The sequence below is a fragment of the Plecotus auritus genome (genome assembly GCF_963455305.1).
Source record: "Plecotus auritus genome assembly, chromosome: 5".
Taxonomy (NCBI): domain Eukaryota; kingdom Metazoa; phylum Chordata; class Mammalia; order Chiroptera; family Vespertilionidae; genus Plecotus; species Plecotus auritus.
Genome location: NC_137776.1, coordinates 39,299,384 through 39,321,770, shown reverse-complemented (window position 1 = coordinate 39,321,770; position 22,387 = coordinate 39,299,384). Strand labels below are relative to the sequence as shown.

At 35.9% G+C, this 22,387-nt stretch overlaps 1 protein-coding gene across 5 annotated transcripts in view; it reads right to left on the bottom strand.

Moving 5' to 3' along the window:
- NCKAP1 (NCK associated protein 1) overlaps positions 1-22,387 on the bottom strand; it is a 107,889-nt gene that overhangs the window by 1,085 nt on the left and 84,417 nt on the right. For 4 of the 5 annotated variants that reach the window (XM_080668450.1, XM_080668451.1, XM_080668452.1 and 1 more), the window contains 10 exons: positions 20,917-21,135; positions 20,594-20,724; positions 20,220-20,317; positions 12,254-12,347; positions 8,700-8,782; positions 8,192-8,272; positions 5,297-5,390; positions 3,513-3,629; positions 2,809-2,918; positions 1,295-1,384 (listed from right to left, as the gene is read on the bottom strand). In XM_080668450.1, the coding sequence (XP_080524576.1) occupies positions 1,295-1,384; positions 2,809-2,918; positions 3,513-3,629; positions 5,297-5,390; positions 8,192-8,272; positions 8,700-8,782; positions 12,254-12,347; positions 20,220-20,317; positions 20,594-20,724; positions 20,917-21,135 (1,117 nt within the window). The remainder of the gene's footprint in view (positions 1-1,294; positions 1,385-2,808; positions 2,919-3,512; positions 3,630-5,296; positions 5,391-8,191; positions 8,273-8,699; positions 8,783-12,253; positions 12,348-20,219; positions 20,318-20,593; positions 20,725-20,916; positions 21,136-22,387) is intronic. The other variant, XM_080668454.1, reaches the window with a different exon arrangement.

Sequence of the window (22,387 nt, the reverse complement as noted above, 5' to 3'; positions counted from 1 at the left end):
CTCTCAGAAATCAGTTAACCAATGGGAACAAACTACGCACTTTCATAGCCTTCAGCAATATCTCTATACTATCTAATAAAAGGGTAATATGCAAATTAACCATCACTTCATCACAAAGATGGAGGCGCCCATAGCCACAAGATGGTGGCAACCAGTCCTCTCAGTCCCGGAGGGGCAGGTGCTGAGAGCGGGCAGCATGAGTGGCCTGGTGGAATGCTTGCTTAGTTGCCGCGGCAACAAGGCAACCGTTCCATGCCCGGCCAAGGATGGGCCTCTGGGCCACGGAGAGCCTCTGGGCAGCGGGCACAGAGTGGCCAGGCCCCGCAGAGAGCTACTGGCACAAAGATTCGTGTGCAAGGCTACTAGTATATATATAAAAGGCTAAAATGCAAGGTGTCCCCTCAGGAGTTCCACCAGGAGACCAGGAATTCAATTGATCGTTATGACATGCATTGACCACCAGGGGGCGGCACAGAATGAAGGAAGGCCCCAGCCGGCAGCTGAAAGACCTTGATCGGACCCAATCACTGGCCAGGCCTAGAGACCCTACCTGTACACCAATTTCATTAACCAGGTCTCTAGTGTTAGACATGAAAGAGAATACAAACATTTAAAATGGCCATATTTTGAGGTCTAACTGGAGACCAAGACTAGGCTACAAAGCAAAATTAAACATCAAATTAACTATAATTAAGTGGTGAAAATCTGTAAGTTCTAGAGAAATTCAAAAGAGAAGAAAGATTAATGTAGACCAGAGTAATCAGGAAAGTTAATCCATAAAAAGATTTGAGCTATGGGGTATGCTGAATCACTAAGATAGACACAGACCTGTGCAAGTAAAGGAAATTATTCTCAGTGAGGAAAGAGCTTGTTCATGGTAGAAACAAGCACGGCTGGTTCATGGAAGTGAAGAGAAGGAATGTACTATAGAGTATTATAAAAAATTGTATTAAATGGGCAGAATGGAGTCAGACTACAGAAAACTGGAAGAGCTAAAACTAATACACTAGAAAAATATAAGACCCAACAAGTTAAAAATCTACAAAGAATACCTTATAGGTAATGCTAATCTTTTTATTTTGTTGTTTTCTGATATGATTACCATACTGTAAAATACAGGTGATTGTCATTCTTTTCAGCAATTTTAGAAAGTGTGCAGTTTGGGTGGAGTGAGCACCAGGAATCAAAAAAGCACCTCAGCTCTTACTGTTCTTTAATCACTAAAAGCCAAGAAAAGACTATCAGGAATGACTGGAACTTCTTTATTGTCACTAAAAATTAAAATGAGACTTACCATATCTAGCAGTAAATAAACAGATTCTCTATTTCTTGTTGTTGTTTTGTCAGTCTCCTGGCCAATTTTCAGTAGACTGGAGGATGCAAGCTTAAAAGTTCACACACATTTTAAATAAGTTTTTTAAATAAAATGCTCACCAGTTACTTGTTTATTTTCAGTATGCTTGAACTTACAGCAAATTTCAATCACTCAGCTGCTTATATAATGAGGAATTAAATGACAAGATAAACGTAGATCTTTACATTCAAGCAATAATTTAGAGAGCTATCCTATATAATAAAAAGGTAATATGCAAATTGACCCTAATGGCAGAACAACCGGGAACAACCTGTCACTATGACATGCACTGACCACCAGGGGGCAGACGCTCAATGCAGGAGCTGCCCTCTGGTGGTCAGTGTGCTCCCACAAGGGGAGCTCCACTCAGCTATAAGCCAGGGAGCGGGCCTAAGCTGGCAGGTAGACATCCCTCGAGGGCTCCTGGGCTGCCAGAGGGATGTCTGACTGCCAGCGTAGGCCCAATCCCCTGGGGAGCGGGCCTAAGCCGGCAGGTAGACATCCCCTGAGGGGTCTCGGACTGTGAGAGAGCGCAGGCCGGGCTGAGGGACCCCCCCTCCGAGTGCACAAATTTTCATGCACCGGGCCCCTAGTTAAGGCATAAAAAGATACAAAAATAAATGTAATTAAATATTCTTATTGGTCTTTAAAACTGATATTTTTCAGGAAAAAAAGATTTTTTTATCTTTCTTATATTTGTATTAACTATATTTCTTAGTTCCCAAATAAGACAATTTCACACCAAGTTTGAATTAATGAGACTTGGGACATTAAGTCTCGAATAAAAGAAATACAGGAAATGAAAAAAAAATTAAATCTCAATACTGTTTTCTTTGAAACAGACATTATTTTCTCAAGTTAGTACTATAATTGCTTTAAATGTTTTAAAAATAAACTTTTCTAAAAAGCTAACAGGATTTATAAGTTGAAAAGAAGCATTATTCTAATGTTCATTATACCATGATGCATCTTTCCTTTAAGTAAAACATGGAAAAGCTACATTGATAAAGAAAAGAGAACTACACTAACATAGAAACTAGAGCTATACTTCATCAGGCCAGAGTTAGCACAACTACCCTCTTTTGGAAGTAGTTTGTCACCATTAACAGTCTTTCTCCAAATAAATAAATATAAGTAAAATATATCCTTTCAGACAGAACATCTTTTCTTTGCCTCAGTTTTCCTTTTTAAACCCTAGACAAAATCCTAAGGTACTACAAACATCAGCTTAGAAAAAAGGTCATCCTGCAGAGCTCAAAAACTGGGAGACTTCTATGTCAAGGGGGAAAAATGCAAAACCAACCACTCCTTAATTTAATGCCCTGCCTTACCTGTTCCTCCTCCCTGGCCCCCAAATTAGTCAATTAATTAAGAGAATTTACTCTCTTACATCTCAGAGTTATTTTAAATTTTCTTTATAAAATGTCATGAGTTTTGCTACTGATAATACATACCGCCAGAAATTCTTTAAGACGATCTTCAATGCTTCCTTTGTGAATTGTAAACAAAGCTGCAGCAATCTGGTTGATGGCTTTGGCCAAGCAATGTATGTTGTTGCAATGCCCTGAGAAAGTGCAAATAGGGTCTGTGGTTTCTGTGTGACCCCCAAATATCAAATAAGACATAGAGAGTAGATCTTGAATGACTCGCAATCTACATAAATAGTGGCGTGATTAAAAACAAGGCTGGGGCATAATCTGCCTTGCTCTCCTTTCACTTTCACGAGGACCAGTACTTTTAAAAATAGCATAGCAAGTGAGCAACAAATGATTATGTCTGTATTAAACAAACAATTAAACCCCTAAAAGAAATCTTACATCAGTTTTACAATGTCTTAGACACTTAAAAAAATGCTTAGCTGCTTTACAAACATTTTCTTATCCAATCCTTAAAATAATCCTAAGAGTTAGATACTCCCTTCACCATCCATCCCTGCCACACATACATTCAAGCACCCATAAGCTCACATAAACACATTTCCTATATCAGAAAATTGGGATTTAGAAAAAGAAATACCAACTATTCAGGTTACAAAGCTAGTAAGTGGCAGAACTTAACCCACATTTTATTATAAAAAAATATTAATTACTTGAAAAATATCTGCCATATCAAAACTCTTAACTTTTCCATGGACAAAATAATTTTAGACCACAATTACCTTCTATAGCAGGACTATACTGAGACATCACATTACTGGCCAGGGTTGGCAAAGAAACTGCCACAAAGACCATGAGGAGACAGGCAATTTTATATTCTTCTTCTGGACTTATGTTTTCTAAGGGAGAAAATTTAAAAATAAAACCAAGGTATTTCTTCTAGATTAAAGAGTTGATCATCTAAACCAGAAAAGGCAAATTTAAATTTTTATATAAGATATTTTACTCTGCCTCTACAGAACTGATCACAGTTTTATTGCAAGAAATACAGAATGAATATAAATAATATATGTTACTTCTGGCTATTATCAATTCCCCAGACATAATTCAAAGACTGCTAATATTTTTAAATTGTAAGATGACAGAACAAAAAATATAATTAGGATAACTGAAACCCAAAATTTCCTTATTGAAAACTGATGATAAAATTATTTACAAGAAAATTCTATTTACTACAGTTTAGAAAATTTATTATCTCCTAAAATCCTTAATATTTTATCTAAAAGAATGTAATTTGAAATGTATTATTTAAAAGGTATAAATGTGCAAAGTGGACTGGATTTCCAACCTCTCCACCTTAGAAGACAGAAGGAACCAGTCATACATGAAAATAATTAGCATTGCTCAAGGCTTTTAAGATATAACCCTTTCAAAAATATTTATTGTATTGTGAACCAAAATTGTGGATTATCTTGTACCTGGGAACTTCTAGTCATCCTACTATTCACCACCTCATATAACTAGGAGTTGAACATAAGAAAAGAGCCAGAATATGTTTTTAAAATTTGGTTGATTATGAAAAATACAGCTGTAGCAAATTTAATAGTAGTAATTATCCATGTGACTATAATTAACATACTGCATGACTTACAAACATAAAGCAATATTAAATAAAAAAAGAACTGATGTGAACTCAGTCATACAGGCAAAGGACTAGGGGAGGGCATTTTAGTACCAGAAACAGATGAAATGTTATCTACTTTGTAGACAAATCTAGAAATATCTAGAGCATTCTGGGTACTACATTTCACATTAAAAATTAAATATTTAACATTACATAATAATACACAGAATCTTTATGGTTAGTAGCTCTAGTCCTATTTTTAAAAGGACACCCTTTTTCTAGGTGTCATCTCCATTAGCATACAAATAAATATGGGCATAAACTTTTATTTTCCTACCTCAAAAAAACTTTCTCTTGATTTTACTTCTGCCTCCAGCTACTATAATTTTATTCCTTTGCTCTTCTTTAAAGTAAAACTCTTTGAGAGTTTATCTCTAAATCCTTTTCTCCTACTCTCTCTTAAGCCCTTGCTAATCAGCGCTTTGCCCTGGAAACTCCATTGACACTGCATCACCCATTAATTCTACACAGCTGATCATTCCTTTTCCACTTTCCTGGAAGCTACTGTTTCCTGGTTTTTCTTATTCTTTACTGGTTCTTCCATCTCAGTTTTTTGTTTGTTTTTAGTAGTTCCTCCTCTTTTCTCTGAGCTCTTAAAGTTGAGAGCATCCCAGGGCTCAGACTGCATCTACTCCACTAAATGGATTTGGTAATCTAATCCAGTTTTATGACTTACATAATCTAATCTGTATGATGACTATACTGTAACTTAAGTTTCAGAATACAGAAACTGTATCTTTGTCTTTCTGTTATTTACCAAAAAAAGGAAAAAAGCTTGACATAAAGTAGGCATTTGAATAAACAGATTAAGTATCACATCTATATCTGTGTTGCTCTGGTAATTTTAACTAAGACTACTACATATTTACTAATGCATTTTACCCGACTTTTGTGAAGAGAGAGCTACAACAAGGGCAGGATCAATCTCACAAGGCAATCCAGCAGCTGATGATAACTCATATACATTCATTGCAACCTGAAAAAGATATAAGAATTACAGAGTAAGAAATATTCTAACAAATTTCTGAGAAATCTCACTTCAGTAAGAAAAGATATATTGTTTAAATTAGAGTCTGCCTACAAGAACACTAGAGAATTTTGAAAACTTGCTTGAAGCAGGAGGTACAGCAAAACTAAGCTACACTGAGTAGATGATTTGGTACTTTGTGGTGTGTTGCTGCTGGTTATAACTTCCTACTGTTAGCCAAACAAAACTTGTATACTTTCTGTGGCAAATTCCAACAGAATCATTCTTAAGTTATTATTTTTCTTAGAAGCATGGATGTAAAATGTCAAGCCAAAAGAGATGAATAAATGAACAAAAGTGAATCAAAAGTACTGGACTTATGTTTATATCCATATTTATTGAGTGAAAAATTATAGTGGCCTCATCATATCTAATGTGATAAGTTACTTACTATAACAGCTTTAGGGAATACTGATTTAAAATCTGATCAAGGAATCTCTAATGACTAAAGTAATTTTTTTTGTTATTATATATGGACTCCAAATACTTAAGATATTCTGGCTGTTCCATACCTGTTAAACACTACCTACATAACTGGTTACCTTTGATATTACAACAAAGAAGTATAAGGTATGAAGTAAAACTGTATATCTTAAAATAAATGGAAATTTCCATGGATTAAGTTCTAGATAAACACTCAGGTTGTGATCCATTATTCACTCTACCCACAAAAATGAACTCCAAATTAACTATAAAATTCTTAGAAGAAAACACAGGCATAAATCTTTATGACTTTGGGTTAGGCAATGGTTTTTTAGATAGGAGCAATAATAGGAAAAAACAGATAAACTGGATTTCATCAAAATTAAAAATTTTTGTTCTTTAGAGGACACTATGAAGAAAATGAAATAAACCCACAGAATAGAAAATATGTGCAAATCATGTATCTATTAATGAACTTGTATCCAGAATGTATAAAGAACACTTACACCTCAAAATTAAAGACAACCAATTTGAAAAATGAGCAAAAGGATCTGAATAGACATTTCTCCAAAGAATACAAACAGTCAATAAGCACCTGAAAAGACGTTCAACATATTTGCCACCAGAAAAATGCAAATCAAAACAATGAGATTTCACACACATAGTGTGTGCCATTCCACACACACTGGAATGACTATAATTAAGAAGACAGATAATAACAAGTGTTGACAAGAATATAGAGAACGTGAAACCACCATATACTGCTAGTGGAAATGCAAAATGATGCAGCCACTTTAAAACCAATTTGGCAGTTTTCCAAAAGGATAAAAAACACAAAGTTTCCATATGACACAGCAATTCCACTCCTGGAATATACCCAAGAGAAATGAAAGCATATGTCCATACAAACACTTGTACATGAATCTTGTTAGTAGCATTATTTATAATAGCCTAAAAGTGAAAACAATCCAAATGCTAATCAATTTAATGATTGGATAAATAAACTATGCTATACAGCCAGACAATGGAATATTATTTGCCAATGAAAAATGAAGTACTGTCCAGCTGTTGGTGGCTCAGTTGTTGAGCGGCAACCTATGAACCAGGAGGTCATGGTTCGATTCCTGGTCAGGGCACATACTGAAAGTTAAATACAATTATATCAGGTGCTAAGAGAATTAGATGGTTACACGGAATACTAATTAGTATTCTCATGACCTGCACACCAGTGTTCTCAAGGACTAATTCGTCTTAATGTTTTCTTAACGTTTTTCTACAGTGTTTCCACTTAAAAAAATAATTTTGGCCCAGCCAGTGTGGTTCAGTGGTTGAGCGTCGACCTATGAACTAAGGAGGTCATGGTTTGATTCCTGGTCTGGGCACATGCCCGGGTTGCAGGCTTGATCCCCAGTGTGGGGCGTGCAGGAAGCCGATCAATGACTGTCTCTCATCATTGATATTCCTATCTCTCTCCCTCTCCCTTCCTCTCTGAAATCAACAGAAAATATATTTTAAAAAAAATACAAAGCAGGTAGCTGTGAGAATGCACACAGATCTGGTTATCTCATAGGAAGTGCATGCAGAAGAGAGGGGTAGAGTTAAGAATAGAGTGGGAGAAGGAAGGAACAAGCAATAGTTAAGTTTTAAATTTGAGAAAAGACTCGTGTCATACAAGAGTTTAGAGAACCTTTTTCAGTCAGTGTTTTTCAAAATATGTGAAACCGAAAACAACCATTCCAAGAAACATAAAAGCTTAAAAGGCACAGGTATGAGCTGACATGTTATTTACTAGATGTGTCATCCTAATAAATCAGTGGTTGGACTTCACGACAAATACATTTTCAAAACAAAAATTGTGAAATTCACTTAAGGCTACAACCTCCTATCTTATATTTATTAAGAACAAGATATTTTAAAAATTAAAATTTATATAGCCTACAATTACTATTCTAAGATTTTTTTAACATCAATTTAAAAAACTGACTGGATTTATCTCTATTTAAAACAAAACAACTCTTATTTTATTATCTCATCTTCCTCATTCAGCTCATGACCATGTATAAACAGCTATCAGTTTAAGGAAAAAAAGATCGATATTGACCCATTTTACATTGGTACAGATGATCAAGGAAGATTAACTTTCAAAATGCCTGCTTATTATTTTGGTGCTGAGCTTTCAAAGATGCATTTTCAAAGGCAAGCATGCTAACTAATCACTCTAAAATAGAAACTTTACTATAGTTTGGGATTTATTACATTTCATTTCATATGTAACTGAAATATATTTCGTTTTAGAAACTGTAAAATCCAAATAAAAATTGTATTACCTTCATATCAGTTTCCCTTGGAATGTGGTCCTTGAAATCTTCAATTGAACTTACAAGAAAAGGAATGTGGTAGGACAAGACCTACACAGGACAACAAAAAAGAACACAGCATTATTTTTAAATGGCGACCTCTAGATTTATGAAATATTACCATTTGATTATTTCTAGTTTTCATAGAAATTACTTTTCTTTATCTATTGTCATGTAATTTTCAGTACTAAGATACACAGAAATGAAATGTATGTATTCAATGCCAAACTGAATACAGGCAAATGGAAAATGCTTTAATGAAAAGTTGAAAAAGTAGCTCAATATCCAGGCAAGTTATACCCCCTGAATTTCAATACCAAAACAAAAAAAGTTTAAGTATCTTTAATTTCTACATACTTTATTTTAGATGACTACAAGAACTGGAACTTTAATTATATCACTGCCTACTATAAATTTAAAGAATGACATTAAAAGGGGTTATCTGAATATAGGATATATACTTATAATGGTTTCTTACATCTCTAAGTGCTTCCTGTGCCAATGAGCGGAAGGATAAAATTACACCAATTATTGTCATCCTCTTCAAGACACTGTCAACAGCTAAATGTGAAGGAAGGGGAGAAGAGAAGAGCATAAATTAGATTCTTTCTTAACCTTGAAGAAAACTCTTAAGTCATAAAATTCCCATGATAAAAGGCACAACTAATAGCATTTTACTATAACAAATGATTAAAGAGGCACATGTATTGAAAGCTGATATCAAAATTAATTATAGTTTACTGCAAATGGAATATATCCTTCAAAATGGTTTAGATGGTTCACCAGACTCTTGAAAAAATCATATGTTGAAATCCTAACTCCCAAAGCTGATGGTATTAGGAGGTAGGACCTTTGGAAGGTGCTCAAGCCATGAGGGTGGAGTCCTAATGAATTCAATTAGTGCCTTTATAAGAAGCAACAGAATGATATCCCTAATCCCTTACATCATGTGAAAATTCAGTGAGAAATCTGCAACCCTGAAGAAGATTCTCACAAGACCATGTTGGCACCATTATCTTGGACTTCCACAACTGTGATAAATAAATTTCTGTTGTTTATAAACTGCCCAGTCTGTAGTGTTTTGGTTTAGAAGTTCAAATGAGTAAGACACATCCCACGGAACTCAGAGCAATGGCTATGTGGGTCTTGGACCAGGCAAGCAAAAGGTAGTGCGAGACAGGACAGAAAAGAATGGCTGGATGTGAAGTTTATCCAAATAATGGTTTCTGAACACTATGCTAAGTAGTTTATACTATCCTTCAAGCAATGTATGGATTATTCAGGGTTATCAAAAATATAAAGAATGATATGAAAAGAAGTATGTTTAAAAGTATGACTCTGAATGTCAGAGACAGGTTAGAAAGTGAAGACTGAATGCATGTTAAGAAGCCATGGCTGGCCCTGGCCAATGAAGATCAGTTGGTTGGAGCATCATCCTGTACACCAAAAGGTTACCAGTTCCATTCCTGGTTGCCCATATGCCCAGGTTGCAGGCTAGATCCCCGGTTGAGGGACAATAGATCAATATTTTGCTCTCACATCGATGTTTCTCTCTCTCCCTTTGCCTTCCTCTCTCTCTAAAAATTAATTTAAAAAAAAAAGCCATTGACTGTAGTTCATGATAAAGCCTTAAACAAGAACCACAAAAGGAGATTTGGGATTTAAAAGGTGGAATCTGAAGTAGGAGTTAAAAGCTCAAACACTTACAGCAGGGAACATAAAATGATGAAGTAGACAAGGTGAAAGAATAGTGAGTGGGAAAGACTAGAAAAAAATTTCTAAAGGCAATAACTGCAGGTTAATTCCAGCCAATCACTGCCATGTGGAGAAATACTGCCCATTATTAAATTTGCTCAGGTCACATAGTTAGAAAGCCAAAACTGAAAATTACTTCCAGACTGCCTTTCAATTCAAAGCTACTTTTTAATAAATAATATTGCTTTTTCTTTTTAAGGATGTTTGTTGACTGTGAAAATCAAACTATTCTAAAAGTACATCAACTTCTGGACATGGGGTAAAAGAAGCATGAAGGTAGAGATCAGAGACAAAAGAGAGCAATCTGAAAAATAGTTCAACTGAAAAGGTAGCTTTCTCTATTTCCCTGAATAAGGTACCCTTAAGCAGATTTTTTTTCAAATTCCAAAAAAAGATTTAATAAATTATATTTAAAGATAAATTTGATATATATGGGCATTAAAACAATTTATCTTTTGATTTTGGCCGATTACACAGGTCATGAATCACCACTATTATAAACAAAATTCAAGCAAACAGAATCTAGATAAAGGATGATGAATTTTATTTTGAAACCTATAAATTCTGGTTGGGACTTTAACAAATTCTATGTTGTTTCAATTCCACAAATAGGAGAGTTAAACTAACAGAAAACAGGCATTTAACAGTGCAGCAGCTTAGTTGTTTCTAACCAGATGCTCTTTATTAGCAGAACATTAACTAGGGTGAAGGCTAGTTGGGTGTTCAAATGAGTATTATAAAATAGGCAAACATGAAAAACACAAAAATGTTAAGTATATACAAAAAAAGACTAGAAAATGCAATTACATAATAAAACAAGAGATCAAATAGATATTTAATAATTTCTTGCTAAAATGTATTCACTCTCCTCTTCCTATAATACTACCAAGTCAATTTTTTCTTTTATTTAATTTCATTTTTTAAGTACCATACAGTAAACCTGACTTTGTTTCCCCTTTTGGTATACAGCTCTAGGAAAAATAATTAACATGTGTATATTTGTGTTATCACCATCATCACCACTGTGATGAACAGTTTCCAACCTAAAATACCCCCTCATTGCTTTCTGTTTATAGTTCTGGCAACCACTGATCTATTCTACAAGGCAAACTGTAGTGTAATTTTATGCTAATTTATATGCTAAGTTTATATTTTTAAAAGCAAGATAAGATAGCTTAATAAAAGTTGGTATAGTTGTAAAACATTTAAAAGAAAAATATCAAAGGCAAAGTATGTAAAACACATGAATGGATTACTCTTTTTAAATTTTCTTAAGGATTACTTTTTATTTGGGAAAATAAACTTTCTGGTTTTCTCAAAAGCAAAGACTATTTTTTTTGGAATTTCACTAATTTTCTAATGTTGGGAAGCCTTTTAAATGAATCAAAAGAAGCATGACTTTAAAGTAATTTATAATTATAGCTTTAAGTTCAAGTACAAAAAGCAAATGAAAATAAAATTAATTCAAGTGCATTTAAAGTAGTTATCAGGCTAAACATACTTTAAGATTCACTCTTATTTCACAATATACCTCCCACAAGACTCAATGTCAACTGTCAAAAAGACATTAAAAAGGATTTTTTTTTTAAGGTGTAGGCTCAGATTTTCATGCAATCAATACTAGTTAGCAATAAAAAGGAACAAATTACTGACTCACTTAACACAGATGGGTAAATCTCAAAAACATGCTAAAGCCAGACACAAAAAGAGTATGGCTTAGTTCATATAAAATTCTGAAACAGCATATTTAATCGGTAGTGATAGAAATCAGGTAAGTCCTCTGTATTGGGGGCTGGGATGAACACTGACTATACAGGGACATGAAGACTCTGAGGTGGTAGGACTATTCTACGTCTTGATTACAATAGTGACTACATGGATGTATGCATTTGTCACAATCCATCACACAGTTCACTGAAGCGTGTGCATCTTATTATATGTAAACTGTACCTCAATCAAATTGATTTTTAGAAAGTGACAGACTCAAAAGTTAATTCTCCTTTAATCTAAATTAATATAGATTTACTGTATTCAATTTAATGGGTTCATGAACTGTTAATATTCAAAGTATTTGACACATGGTACTAAGAATACAGTAAAAAAATTGTGAAACAGATACTTACAAAGATCCTTTGACTGAAAAATTTTCCAGTTCTCTTCATAAGCTAAAGAGTACTTATTCATAATTTATTACTATATTTATGTTTACAAATTTTAAGCAAAAGCTAAATACTTTGTTCTTCTTAATGCTTCTAAAAAGTATCAGAAGTTACTCACATGATAATCTTTTAAAGAGTGCAGCCATCTGGTCTGGTTTGTCAAAGCTGGTCCTCATTTGTGTTAGCACATCAACATTCTCCACCACAAGTTTCTAAAAAAAAGAAAGATCCCAGGTCAGGCATAGATCTCCTTGTGTTAATGAGATAAGAGCATGCTTGGATATTACAATCTGGCATGTGGGAAATACAATTCATGAAATCCAGATGCTCTATACTATATATTTTTGTTGTTGTTTTAATAAAGGAATCTTAAAATTATTTACATAAGCTTAATGTTTTCTTCAGTTTGCAAATTCAGTTAGAGGAGTTCAGGAAAAAAGCCATAAAGATAAGTAGCAGGATAAAGGATTATCTTATCCTTAGACACAGAACAGCATCAATAATAAAAAGCAGACACGGAAGTGGATATAGAGAGCAATAAATTCCACCAAAACAACAACTGACCAAAGATAGCCTAGAGTTCATTGCTGGATATATAAATACAATCAGAAGGACAATAACTTGTTAGGGTATGGTACCACTTCAAGGAGATTATAATAAAGCAATATTTTCCAACACAAATTATCAAGTGGAAGTGTCAACTATGTACCTTCTCTTTCAAAGACCATCAAGAGAGAAAAGGAAAGAGAATAAAAGAAAGAAGAGATATAAATAAGGGAAGGGAGTGAAGGATAACTATTCCGGAAAATCTCATTAAAGAACGTTTTGCTTAAAAGAAACACTGGAAAGTAATTTGGTTTAAAAATTACAACTAAGACAAATATAATTAATTTGAAAAATAACAGATATATGTATTTGGAAAGCTTAGATGTATGTATTTGAAATATGCAGGGATGAAGCCTGGATTTGGATATATGTAATTGTAAATACATATATCCAGGCTTCATCCCTGCATATTTCAATTCAGCAGGTCTAGCTGCAAAGATATAGCAAGTATACAGTTCAAGTGCCATAGCAGTTTTGTTACAAGCCAAGGGCTAATGACATCTGATTTAAGGGGAGCCAGAAAAAGTATACAGAAAATCTATAAAACTCATTTTTCCTATACTCATATGCATTTGGTTTAGGTTTCTTGATATTACTTCAGATTATTTCTCTTTATGCTCCCCACCAAATGTTCTGCTTCAGTCACATTTATGTGCTAAATTCAAGTTCTATAGTCTCTGATTAGAATGCCTACTCTTTCAGGGGCCAATACCATACTTGTCTCATTCTAAAACTTGATTCAACCAATATATGTTCAAACTACATGCCCAATCCTGACACTGTTCATGCACCTTGAACATAGTATCACATCAGTGAATCAAAGACACCACTGAATTTTAAATTGACCATTACCTTATGTGCCACTAAGAAAGAAAAAAAAAAACACTCTACCAATTACACTTAAATGTTTTCTAATTATCTGACTATAAGACACACAATTTCAGAAATATAGGATAATTGTGTTATAGAATAAATTATAGTATATATTTAATAGTAAAAATACCGCAATCATTTTTAAGCTCCTGTACGAGACAATTTACAAACAATCTCATTTACTTGGATCCAAATGAGGGAGAAGATATTCCAATTTTACAACAGAGGAAACTAAGGCTCATAGAAGTTACATAACTTGCCCAAAGTGGCAAAGATTTTAAGTGGCAAAATTGGAATCTGAATATAGGTATGTTTGATTTAAAAATCCATCCCTTTAAACACTAAAGAAATGGTTCCCAATCTTCAGTGTACATCAGAACGATCTAGAGAACTTTATTAACTAAAACAGATATTGCTGGGTCCCAGCACCACACGTTCTGATTCAGCAGGTGTGAAATAGAACCAAAAAAGGTGCATTTTTAACAAGTGCCAAGGTAATGCTGCTGCTGATGATCTGGGGAAAATTATTTTAAAACCATTAACCTAAAGCATTTGTTAGCACATTACTCTTTTAAAGCCATTGATTAATATCACTGGTGAATGAACTGAACACTGGAAGTAATACTAGGAATTACCTACTAAATGGTTTATAAAAGGAACTGAGACAAATCACATGAAAGCAATCAAGAATACTAAAAAGAAAAAAGGTTTCCTGTAAAAAAGAAAGTTAAGGGGGAGTGGGAGGTAATAGGGGAATAAGGACACATATGTAATACCATAATCAATAAAGAAATTTTTTTAAAAAGTTAAAGTATTGACACAATTCATATTTCAATTTTCTACTTCATTTGAAAAAAAAATCTACTAGGGCTCCGTGAAGAACTAAAAGAACTCATCTGTAAAATGCCAAAACAATTCTTTTGGCAAGGTTGGAAGAATAAATTGACTCGACAGGCACAAGTCCAAATGAAACACCCCAAGAATTTTAGTAGAAAGAAGACTGGTTGTTTTCTTCTCCAGAAAGTAATAAACATGTTTTACCACAAGTACACATGCATAGTGTTGACTATGTCTGACACATGATTTATTCACAACCATTAAATATAAAGCTCTCCTTTTTTATTGGCACACAACTTCACTGTTTGAAACAAAAAGGTCCTCAGCTGCAACAATTAAAGCCATCCATAAGATGAAGAAGATGTAGGCACGTAATAGTTAGTTTACATCAATTTAGAAAATAAAAGCTAAGAAATTATAGAATGATTTTTAAAAATTTTAATTCCCCCAAAAACATTTTATGCACTAATTTCAAACAGATTAAAATGCTATTGGAGATATCATCATACTCTAATGTAAGTATGGGCTACAATGTCGTCCGAGAGATATTTGATAATATTAAGAAAAATTTTAAATGTTCATATCCTTGGAGCCACTTTCCAAAATTTTCCTACAGAAATGCTCAAATAAGTATGTAAAGTAGGTTGGAAGTGCTGGTTAAGTATAGAGAATTCTCTCGCTCTCTCTCAATCTCTCCAGCAATTTTGCCAGGAGACAACCCAGAACTAAAAGGCCCATAGCATGTCAGCCTGGTGGATGGCCCTGCTGGTATATGCTGATGCTGTGGGAGTGGCACAAGTAGGGGAGGGCGGGTGGGCAGGTGAAAAACATGTGAACTGTGATTTTGTCAAAGATAGTCTCTTCCTCTTCTATTTTTTAATATATTTTATTGATTTTTTACAGAGAGGAAGGGAGAGGGAGAGAGAATTAGAAACATCGATGAGAGAGAAACATCAATCAGTTACCTCCTGCACACCCTCTACTGGGGATGTGCCCGCAACGAAGGTACATGCATGCCCTTGATCGGAATCGAACCTAGGTCCTTTCAGTCTGCAAGCCGATGCTCTATCCATTGAGCCAAACCGGTTAGGGCAGACTCTGCCTCTTGATGTAAGAATAAGGACCAATCAAAAATTACTGTTTAGCCCTGGCCAGGTAACTCATTTGGTTAGAGCGCATTAACCATACACCAAGGTTGCGGGTTCAATCCCAGTCAGGGCACATATAAGAATCAACCAATGAAAGCACAAATATTGTTGTTGTTTTTCTCTCTCTCTCAAATTAGTAAATAAAAAATAATTTTAATTACTATTTAGATATCGTGATTGACCAGGCCACTTCATTTTCAAAAAGACCAGATCATTCAGCTAGGAAAATGTAATATATGTTCCAGTATCAGATAAGGGTGGGTTAGAGGACTGCTTAGGACCCTTTCGTTTCTAAGACAGTACAGCAGCACCGTACCAGTGTAAAGCTCTAGAGCTAGATAAGACTATATAGGTTCAAACTTCAGTTTCACCACTTTAAGCATGTGAGCCTGGACAAGTTAATCCTTCTTGGTCTCACTTTTCTAATTTGTAAAACGGGGATAATTCCAGTTTCAATGATTTAAAGGAGTTAATAATATGTATGTTTAAAGTTTATGAAAGTCCTAGTACAAAGTAAAGAGTCAGAAAGAGCTATTTTTATTTATGCATCCAACAAATATTTAACAAGCATTTACAATGTGTTGAAAACTAATTTAGCACCAAGGTTTTAGGAGAATTAAATAAAGTTTTTACTCTAGTAAGACTGGCATTAGCAAATACATAAGGGAGGTCAAAAGTAAGATACACATAAAATTGGATAAAGAGAATAAAAAGTGACGATTGCTATTTTTAAATGTGTGGTCAAAGAAGGATATTCTGATATGATGACATTTGAAAAATACAAGAATGCTATGAGAAGGCAATCTAAGGCATTATCTCTGTGAAGAGTATCTGAGGTGACACAACAAGCAGGCCAAGTAGGCTGGAGGAGTAAAGAAGGTCAGGAAAAGTGAAAGGCCGGATCCTACAGAGGCCTCGAGGACAGTTAAGGACATTGATGCCTCTGAACTCTCACAGATAGGAATACAGAGAGATCCAAATAGGCTAATTTTTATTACTTCATCACAATACTCAAGCCACTACCTTTGATGGCAAAGCAGCACTAAAAATGCTAACAATTCTGGAAGTACCTATTTATTCAGCTGAAATAGAAAATAATAGGCAAAAGTAAAATTACTGGGCCACAATTCTTCTATTATCTCATACTAAAAGGAACATAGAAAGTAAACTGAAAATTAGAAATTTGTTACCTGAGAACAACAACATAGAAAAGAGATAATGTATTTATAAGGGAATGAGTCTAATAAATGAGAAATATTGCTTGTAAAAAAAAAATGAAACTAGCATTGCAATGTTTATATATTTAAAACCATAGTAAGTATAAAGTCTGTGTATTTAAAACCCACATTATAAAGTATCTAAAAGCTGGGAGAAACCAAGATGGTGGCATAGGTGAACACCTAAACTGCTGCCTTGCACAACAATTTCAAAACTACAGCTAAAAAACAGATCGGACATCATCCAGAACCACAGGAAAGCTGGCTGAGTGGAAATTCCACAACTAGTAGGAAAGAGAGGGGCACACAGAGACTCAGAGAAGCTGCAAAAGGCTGAGGTACAGAGTCACGCGCGCGGAGAAGACGGGCGGCTGAGTGCCTGGCTAGCTCTCTCTAGTGGGAGACACACGGAAGCTCCCGACTGCACTGAACCCCAGTTCTGGGCGAGACCATAGGGACCCAGACTCATATGGGGGAGTCTGGACTATCGGGAAAAGAGAGGAGCACACGGAAACTCAGGGGAGCCACGAAAGGCAGAGGTCTGGTGGTGCGCACGCAAGAGCGCGCAGAGAGGACTGACTGCTGAGTGTGCCGCTGGCTTTCTCTAGCGGGAGGAAGGCGGAAGCTCCCGACTGTGCTGAACTCCAGTTCCGACTGCACTGAACCCGTTTCAGGCGAGACCCTGGAGACCAAGACTCATATGGGGGGGACTCTGGACAGTCGGAAAAAGAGAGGAGTGCACGGAAACTCAGGGGAGCCACGAAAGGCAGAGGTCTGGTGGCACACACGCAAGAGCATGCAGAGAGGACTGACTGCTGAGTGTGCCCCTGGCTTTCTCTAGCGGGAGGAAGACGGAAGCTCCTGACCGCGCTGAACTCCAATTCTGGGCAAGAATCTGGGAATCCAGATTCATTGGGGGAGAAACTGGATTGTCTGGCAGCGGGCGAAACTCAAGGATGGCTTTCTCTCAGAGGTGCTTGCAGCGATTACCACGGGACATTGAGACACAGGGGCCTCATAGGGCAGGGCTGACGGGAAGCCAAGGCTGTCTGCTCAGCCCTGAGACTCCGCCCCATCCAAGCTGAGCACAGAGGCTTTTGCAACTTTGCAAGTCTTGTCTCATAAGGCTGTCTCCAGCACAGAAGTTCTCCCGGTGTAGACACAGCTAATCCTCACAGACAGCTGGCCTGGAGGTCAATTCCTGCCAGTGATACCAACAACAATCAAGACTTAACTACAACAAGGCTGTACACACAACCCACAAAGGGGTGCACCAAGAGTGTCCACCTCAGGTAACTGGGGAGGCTGAGCCACTGGGCCATATAAGACACCTAGCACACAAAGCTGCTCTACCAACTCAGGTAAGCAGCGAAAATGCAGAGACAAAGAAACATATCACAAACGAAAGAAATGGAGGAAAGCAAACGACTGGATATAGAGTTCCAACCAGAGTTATAAGGTTTTTCAAGAATTTCCTAGAAAAAGCCTATAAATTTAGCAAGATCCTCAAGGATATGAAAAAGGACCAACTAGAAATTAAACATACACTGACTGAAATAAAAAATATTATACAAAGACCTAACAACAGACTAGAGGAACGCAAGAATCAAGTCAAAGATTTGAAATACAAAGAAGCAAAAAACACTCAACCAGAAAAGAAAAAAGAAAAAAGGATCCAAAAATTTGAAGATAGTGTAAGCAGCCTCTGGGACAACTTCAAGCGTACCAACATCAGAATTATGGGGGTGCCAGAAGAAGAGAGAACAAGATACTGAAAACCTATTTGAAGAAATAATAACTGAAAACTTCCCCCTCCTGGTGAAAGAAGTAGACTTACAAGTCCAGGAAGCGCACAGAACCCCAAACAAAAGGAATCCAAAGAGGACCACACCAAGACACATCATAATTAAAATGCCAAGAGCAAAAGACAAAGAGAGAATATTAAAAGCAGCAAGAGAAAAACAGTTAATTACCTGCAAGGGAGCACCCATACGATTGTCAGCTGATTTCTCAACAGAAACTATGCAGGCCAGACGGGAGTGGCAAGAAATATTCAAAGTGATGAATAGCAAGAACCTACAACCAAGATTACTCTACCCAGCAAAGCTATCATTCAGAATTGAAGGGCAGATAAAGAGCTTCACAGATAAGAAAAAGCTAAAGGAGTTCATCACCACCAAACCAGTATTATATGAAATGCTGAAAGGTATTCTGTAAGAAGAGGAAGAAGAAGAAAAAGGTAAAGATAAAAATTATGAACAACAAATACATATCTATCAACAAGTGAATCTAAAAATCAAGTGAATAAAAAAATCTGATGAACAGAATAAACTGGTGAATATAACAGAACCAGGGGCATAGAAAGGGAGTGGACTGACAATTCTCAGGGGAAGTGGGGTGTGGGAGGTGCGGGAAGAGACTGGACAAAGGTCGTACACTATGGATGAGGACAGTGTGGGGGAGGAGGTAAGGGCAGAGGGTGGGGTGGGAACCGGGTGGAGGGGAGCTATGGGAGAAAAAAAGAGGAACAATTGTAATAATCTGAACAATAAAGATTTATTAAATTAAAAAAAAAAGTATCTAAAGGCTGACTTCTATATAAGAATTGTAAAACATTCTTTTAAAAAATAACAATGAGAGAATAATGACATGATAAATACCAAAATAATATTTATTCAGTACTTATTGTGTGTCAGGCAGCATGCTAAGTATTCAAGCAATTGACATGTATTAATTAGCTCATATAATTGTAAATTTAAACTTTGCCCAAAGTCAAAGCGCACAACTGACAGGATTGAATTTCAGGATAGCCAGACTTGAAAGCTTGAGTCCTTAAGTACTGGGTAATATTGCCTCTTCTTTTAGTCACACTGACTCTTGCCCTCTATTTTATTCAAAATAGTTATCAACCTTGCAGGAACTGACTTATCCTATATGTTTGCTCAATTTTCAGTAAGTCAGATTACTATTTGTAAAACAGAACAAAACAAAGATGCTATTAAAAGACCATGCTAGGCCCCACTGGCGTGGCTCAGTGGTTGAGTATTGACCTATGAACCAAGAGGTCACGGTTCAATTGCCAGTCAGGGCATATGCCCAGGTTTCGGGCTCGATCCCCAGTGTGGGGCGTGTAGGAGGCAACTAATCAATGATTCTTTCTCATCACTGATGTTTCTATCTCTCTTTCTCTCTCCCTTCCTCTCTGAAATCAATAAAAATATATTTTTAAAAAGTACTTCAAGACCTTAAAAAAAAAGACCATGCTAATGCTATAATTTCATTTACATACAAGAACTTTCATGTCAGGTTAAAGAAATTAACATTCTAGGCTTGCTGCTCATTTTCTTGAAATGTTTTTTAGGAATTTGTGTTTATAAGCTAAAATTAATAAAGACTATATTACCTTAAGTTCAGCAACTTGTGATGAAATATGCCACATAAGGCTTTCACTTAGGAACTTCATACCATATGGGCCTAGCAGTTCTGATAATGACCTCATTTCTGAAAGGAAATGCAATTACTTTTATACTTTGACAAAGCAAATACTTTAAGAAAATAAACATTAACATATTGAGACATTACATTGTAGAAGCAAATTACACCTGAGAAGTCTCTAGAGTAAAAAAAAAAAAAAAAGAAAAACACAAATGCAAAAGTAAGCCTGAGATATAATGTATGACTGTGTATATAATTGAATGAAAATAGTCATAATAGAATCAAAAGCCAAAAAGAATCAAGGTTTCTTCATTCTCTAAAACATGTCATAGTATTACTCACCTGATATGTCAGAATATTCCTCTGCATTGAATGTTAATTCATTTTCTGTAGGTAAGTTCACAAATGCTTTCATTGCAGGGAAATAAGCTATATGACCATTGCTGACTTGTCTTAATAAAGTTTCCAAATACCTAAGGAGAAAAGTAAATTTATAACCAGGAGAAACTATTTAATTCAAAATGTATTATGATATATATTCCTGAATATAATTTTAAGTTGGCTGATAATATGAATGAGCATTTATCCATAAAAAAATAACTTTCCCAAGTAGTTCATTACAAAGAAACATTGTATCAATCCAAATTTCCAAATGTGTTCCTTACCAATTTGTGTATAGACTTGTAATGGTTGGCTCTCCATGACTGTCTAAATGTTGTGTTTGCTGAAGAAGAACATTATTAAATACTCTTGTAATATCAATTTGCACATAGTTTTCTATTGACTGCAGTACAGTCATATATGCTCTTACACTTGTTAGAAGTTCTGATGGTTTTGCAATTTCTTGTGTGGCTTGATTATACATAGTCATTCCAACAATTGACCTGAGGTAAAGAAAAAAAAAAAAAACAATAAGAAGAAAAGAGTTCTGACTTTTTCATTTATAAATATAGGCCATTCAACCTACTAATCTTTAATATCAAATAATCAATAACATTTTAAATACAATTTGTTACAAAACCATGAAATTACTATCATCTTCCAAAGAAACAATCTAAAAAAATGACTACCTGAAAAGTACAATGAAATGGTAATGAAATGATTTTAAAAATTCTAAAGACATCAGTAATAAAATGATTTAAGGATAAATCCCTTTGACATAATACATTATAGCAAGTACAGTGGACTATTTTTCATAGCTTGAATTCATTTGGCATTGTTATGTGCCACTAGTTTTTTTAAGTTTTATACATATCACCAGTAGCTGTAATATTTAACAACCCTACTATGCAGTTACTATTACTACCATTTCACAGATTTAAAAAAAACAAAAACTAAGGCTCAGAACTGACCAAGGTCACTTTGTTTGAAATTGGTGGTGTAGGGTTTGGCACTATTTCTGCCTAACTTAGTGCTGCCTCTCAACAAAATGCGCTACAGTCAAAACAAGGCAACAGCGGAAACCAAGATGGCGGCATAGGTAAGCACCTAAACTGCTGCCTCGCACAACAATTTCAAAACTACAACTAAAAGACAGAACGTCTATCACCCAGAACCACGGAAAAGCTGGCTGAGTGGAAGTTCTACAACTAGAAGGAAAGAGCAAACAGCATTGAGGGGTGCACAAGCACTGAAAAGCTGAGGTACGGAGACGCGCGAATTGGGCTGGCGACGGGTGACTGAAAGCGCTGCTGTTTTCAACCCGAAGGGAGATAAGCTCCCGATTACTCCGAACTCGTTTCTGGGGAGACGTGGGGGACCCAAACTCCTACAGGGAGAAGCTGGACTGTCTGCCGTGGGGTCGGAAAGTGAGGGAGGCTTGCTTGCAGGGCTGCGCGCAGGAACAATTGTTTATTGTGCTGGGGCGCGGGAAGCGGGGACAGGGTCGGAGCCACAGAGCCGGCTTACTGGCAGCCATTGCTGTTTGCCACGCCCTAGCCTAGTCACGCCCTGAGACCCCGCCCTGCACAATCTACGAACCCACCCAAGCTCCAAGCAGCAGCTTTAGCATATGAATGGCCTGCCCTATCGCAGCTTAACCTAGCAAACTTGCAGCCCGGGTCAGACAGCTCCAAAACCTCCAAACTCCAAGCAAAGAGGAGAAAACTGTAGTTCTTGCTGTAGCTCCTGCTGGGT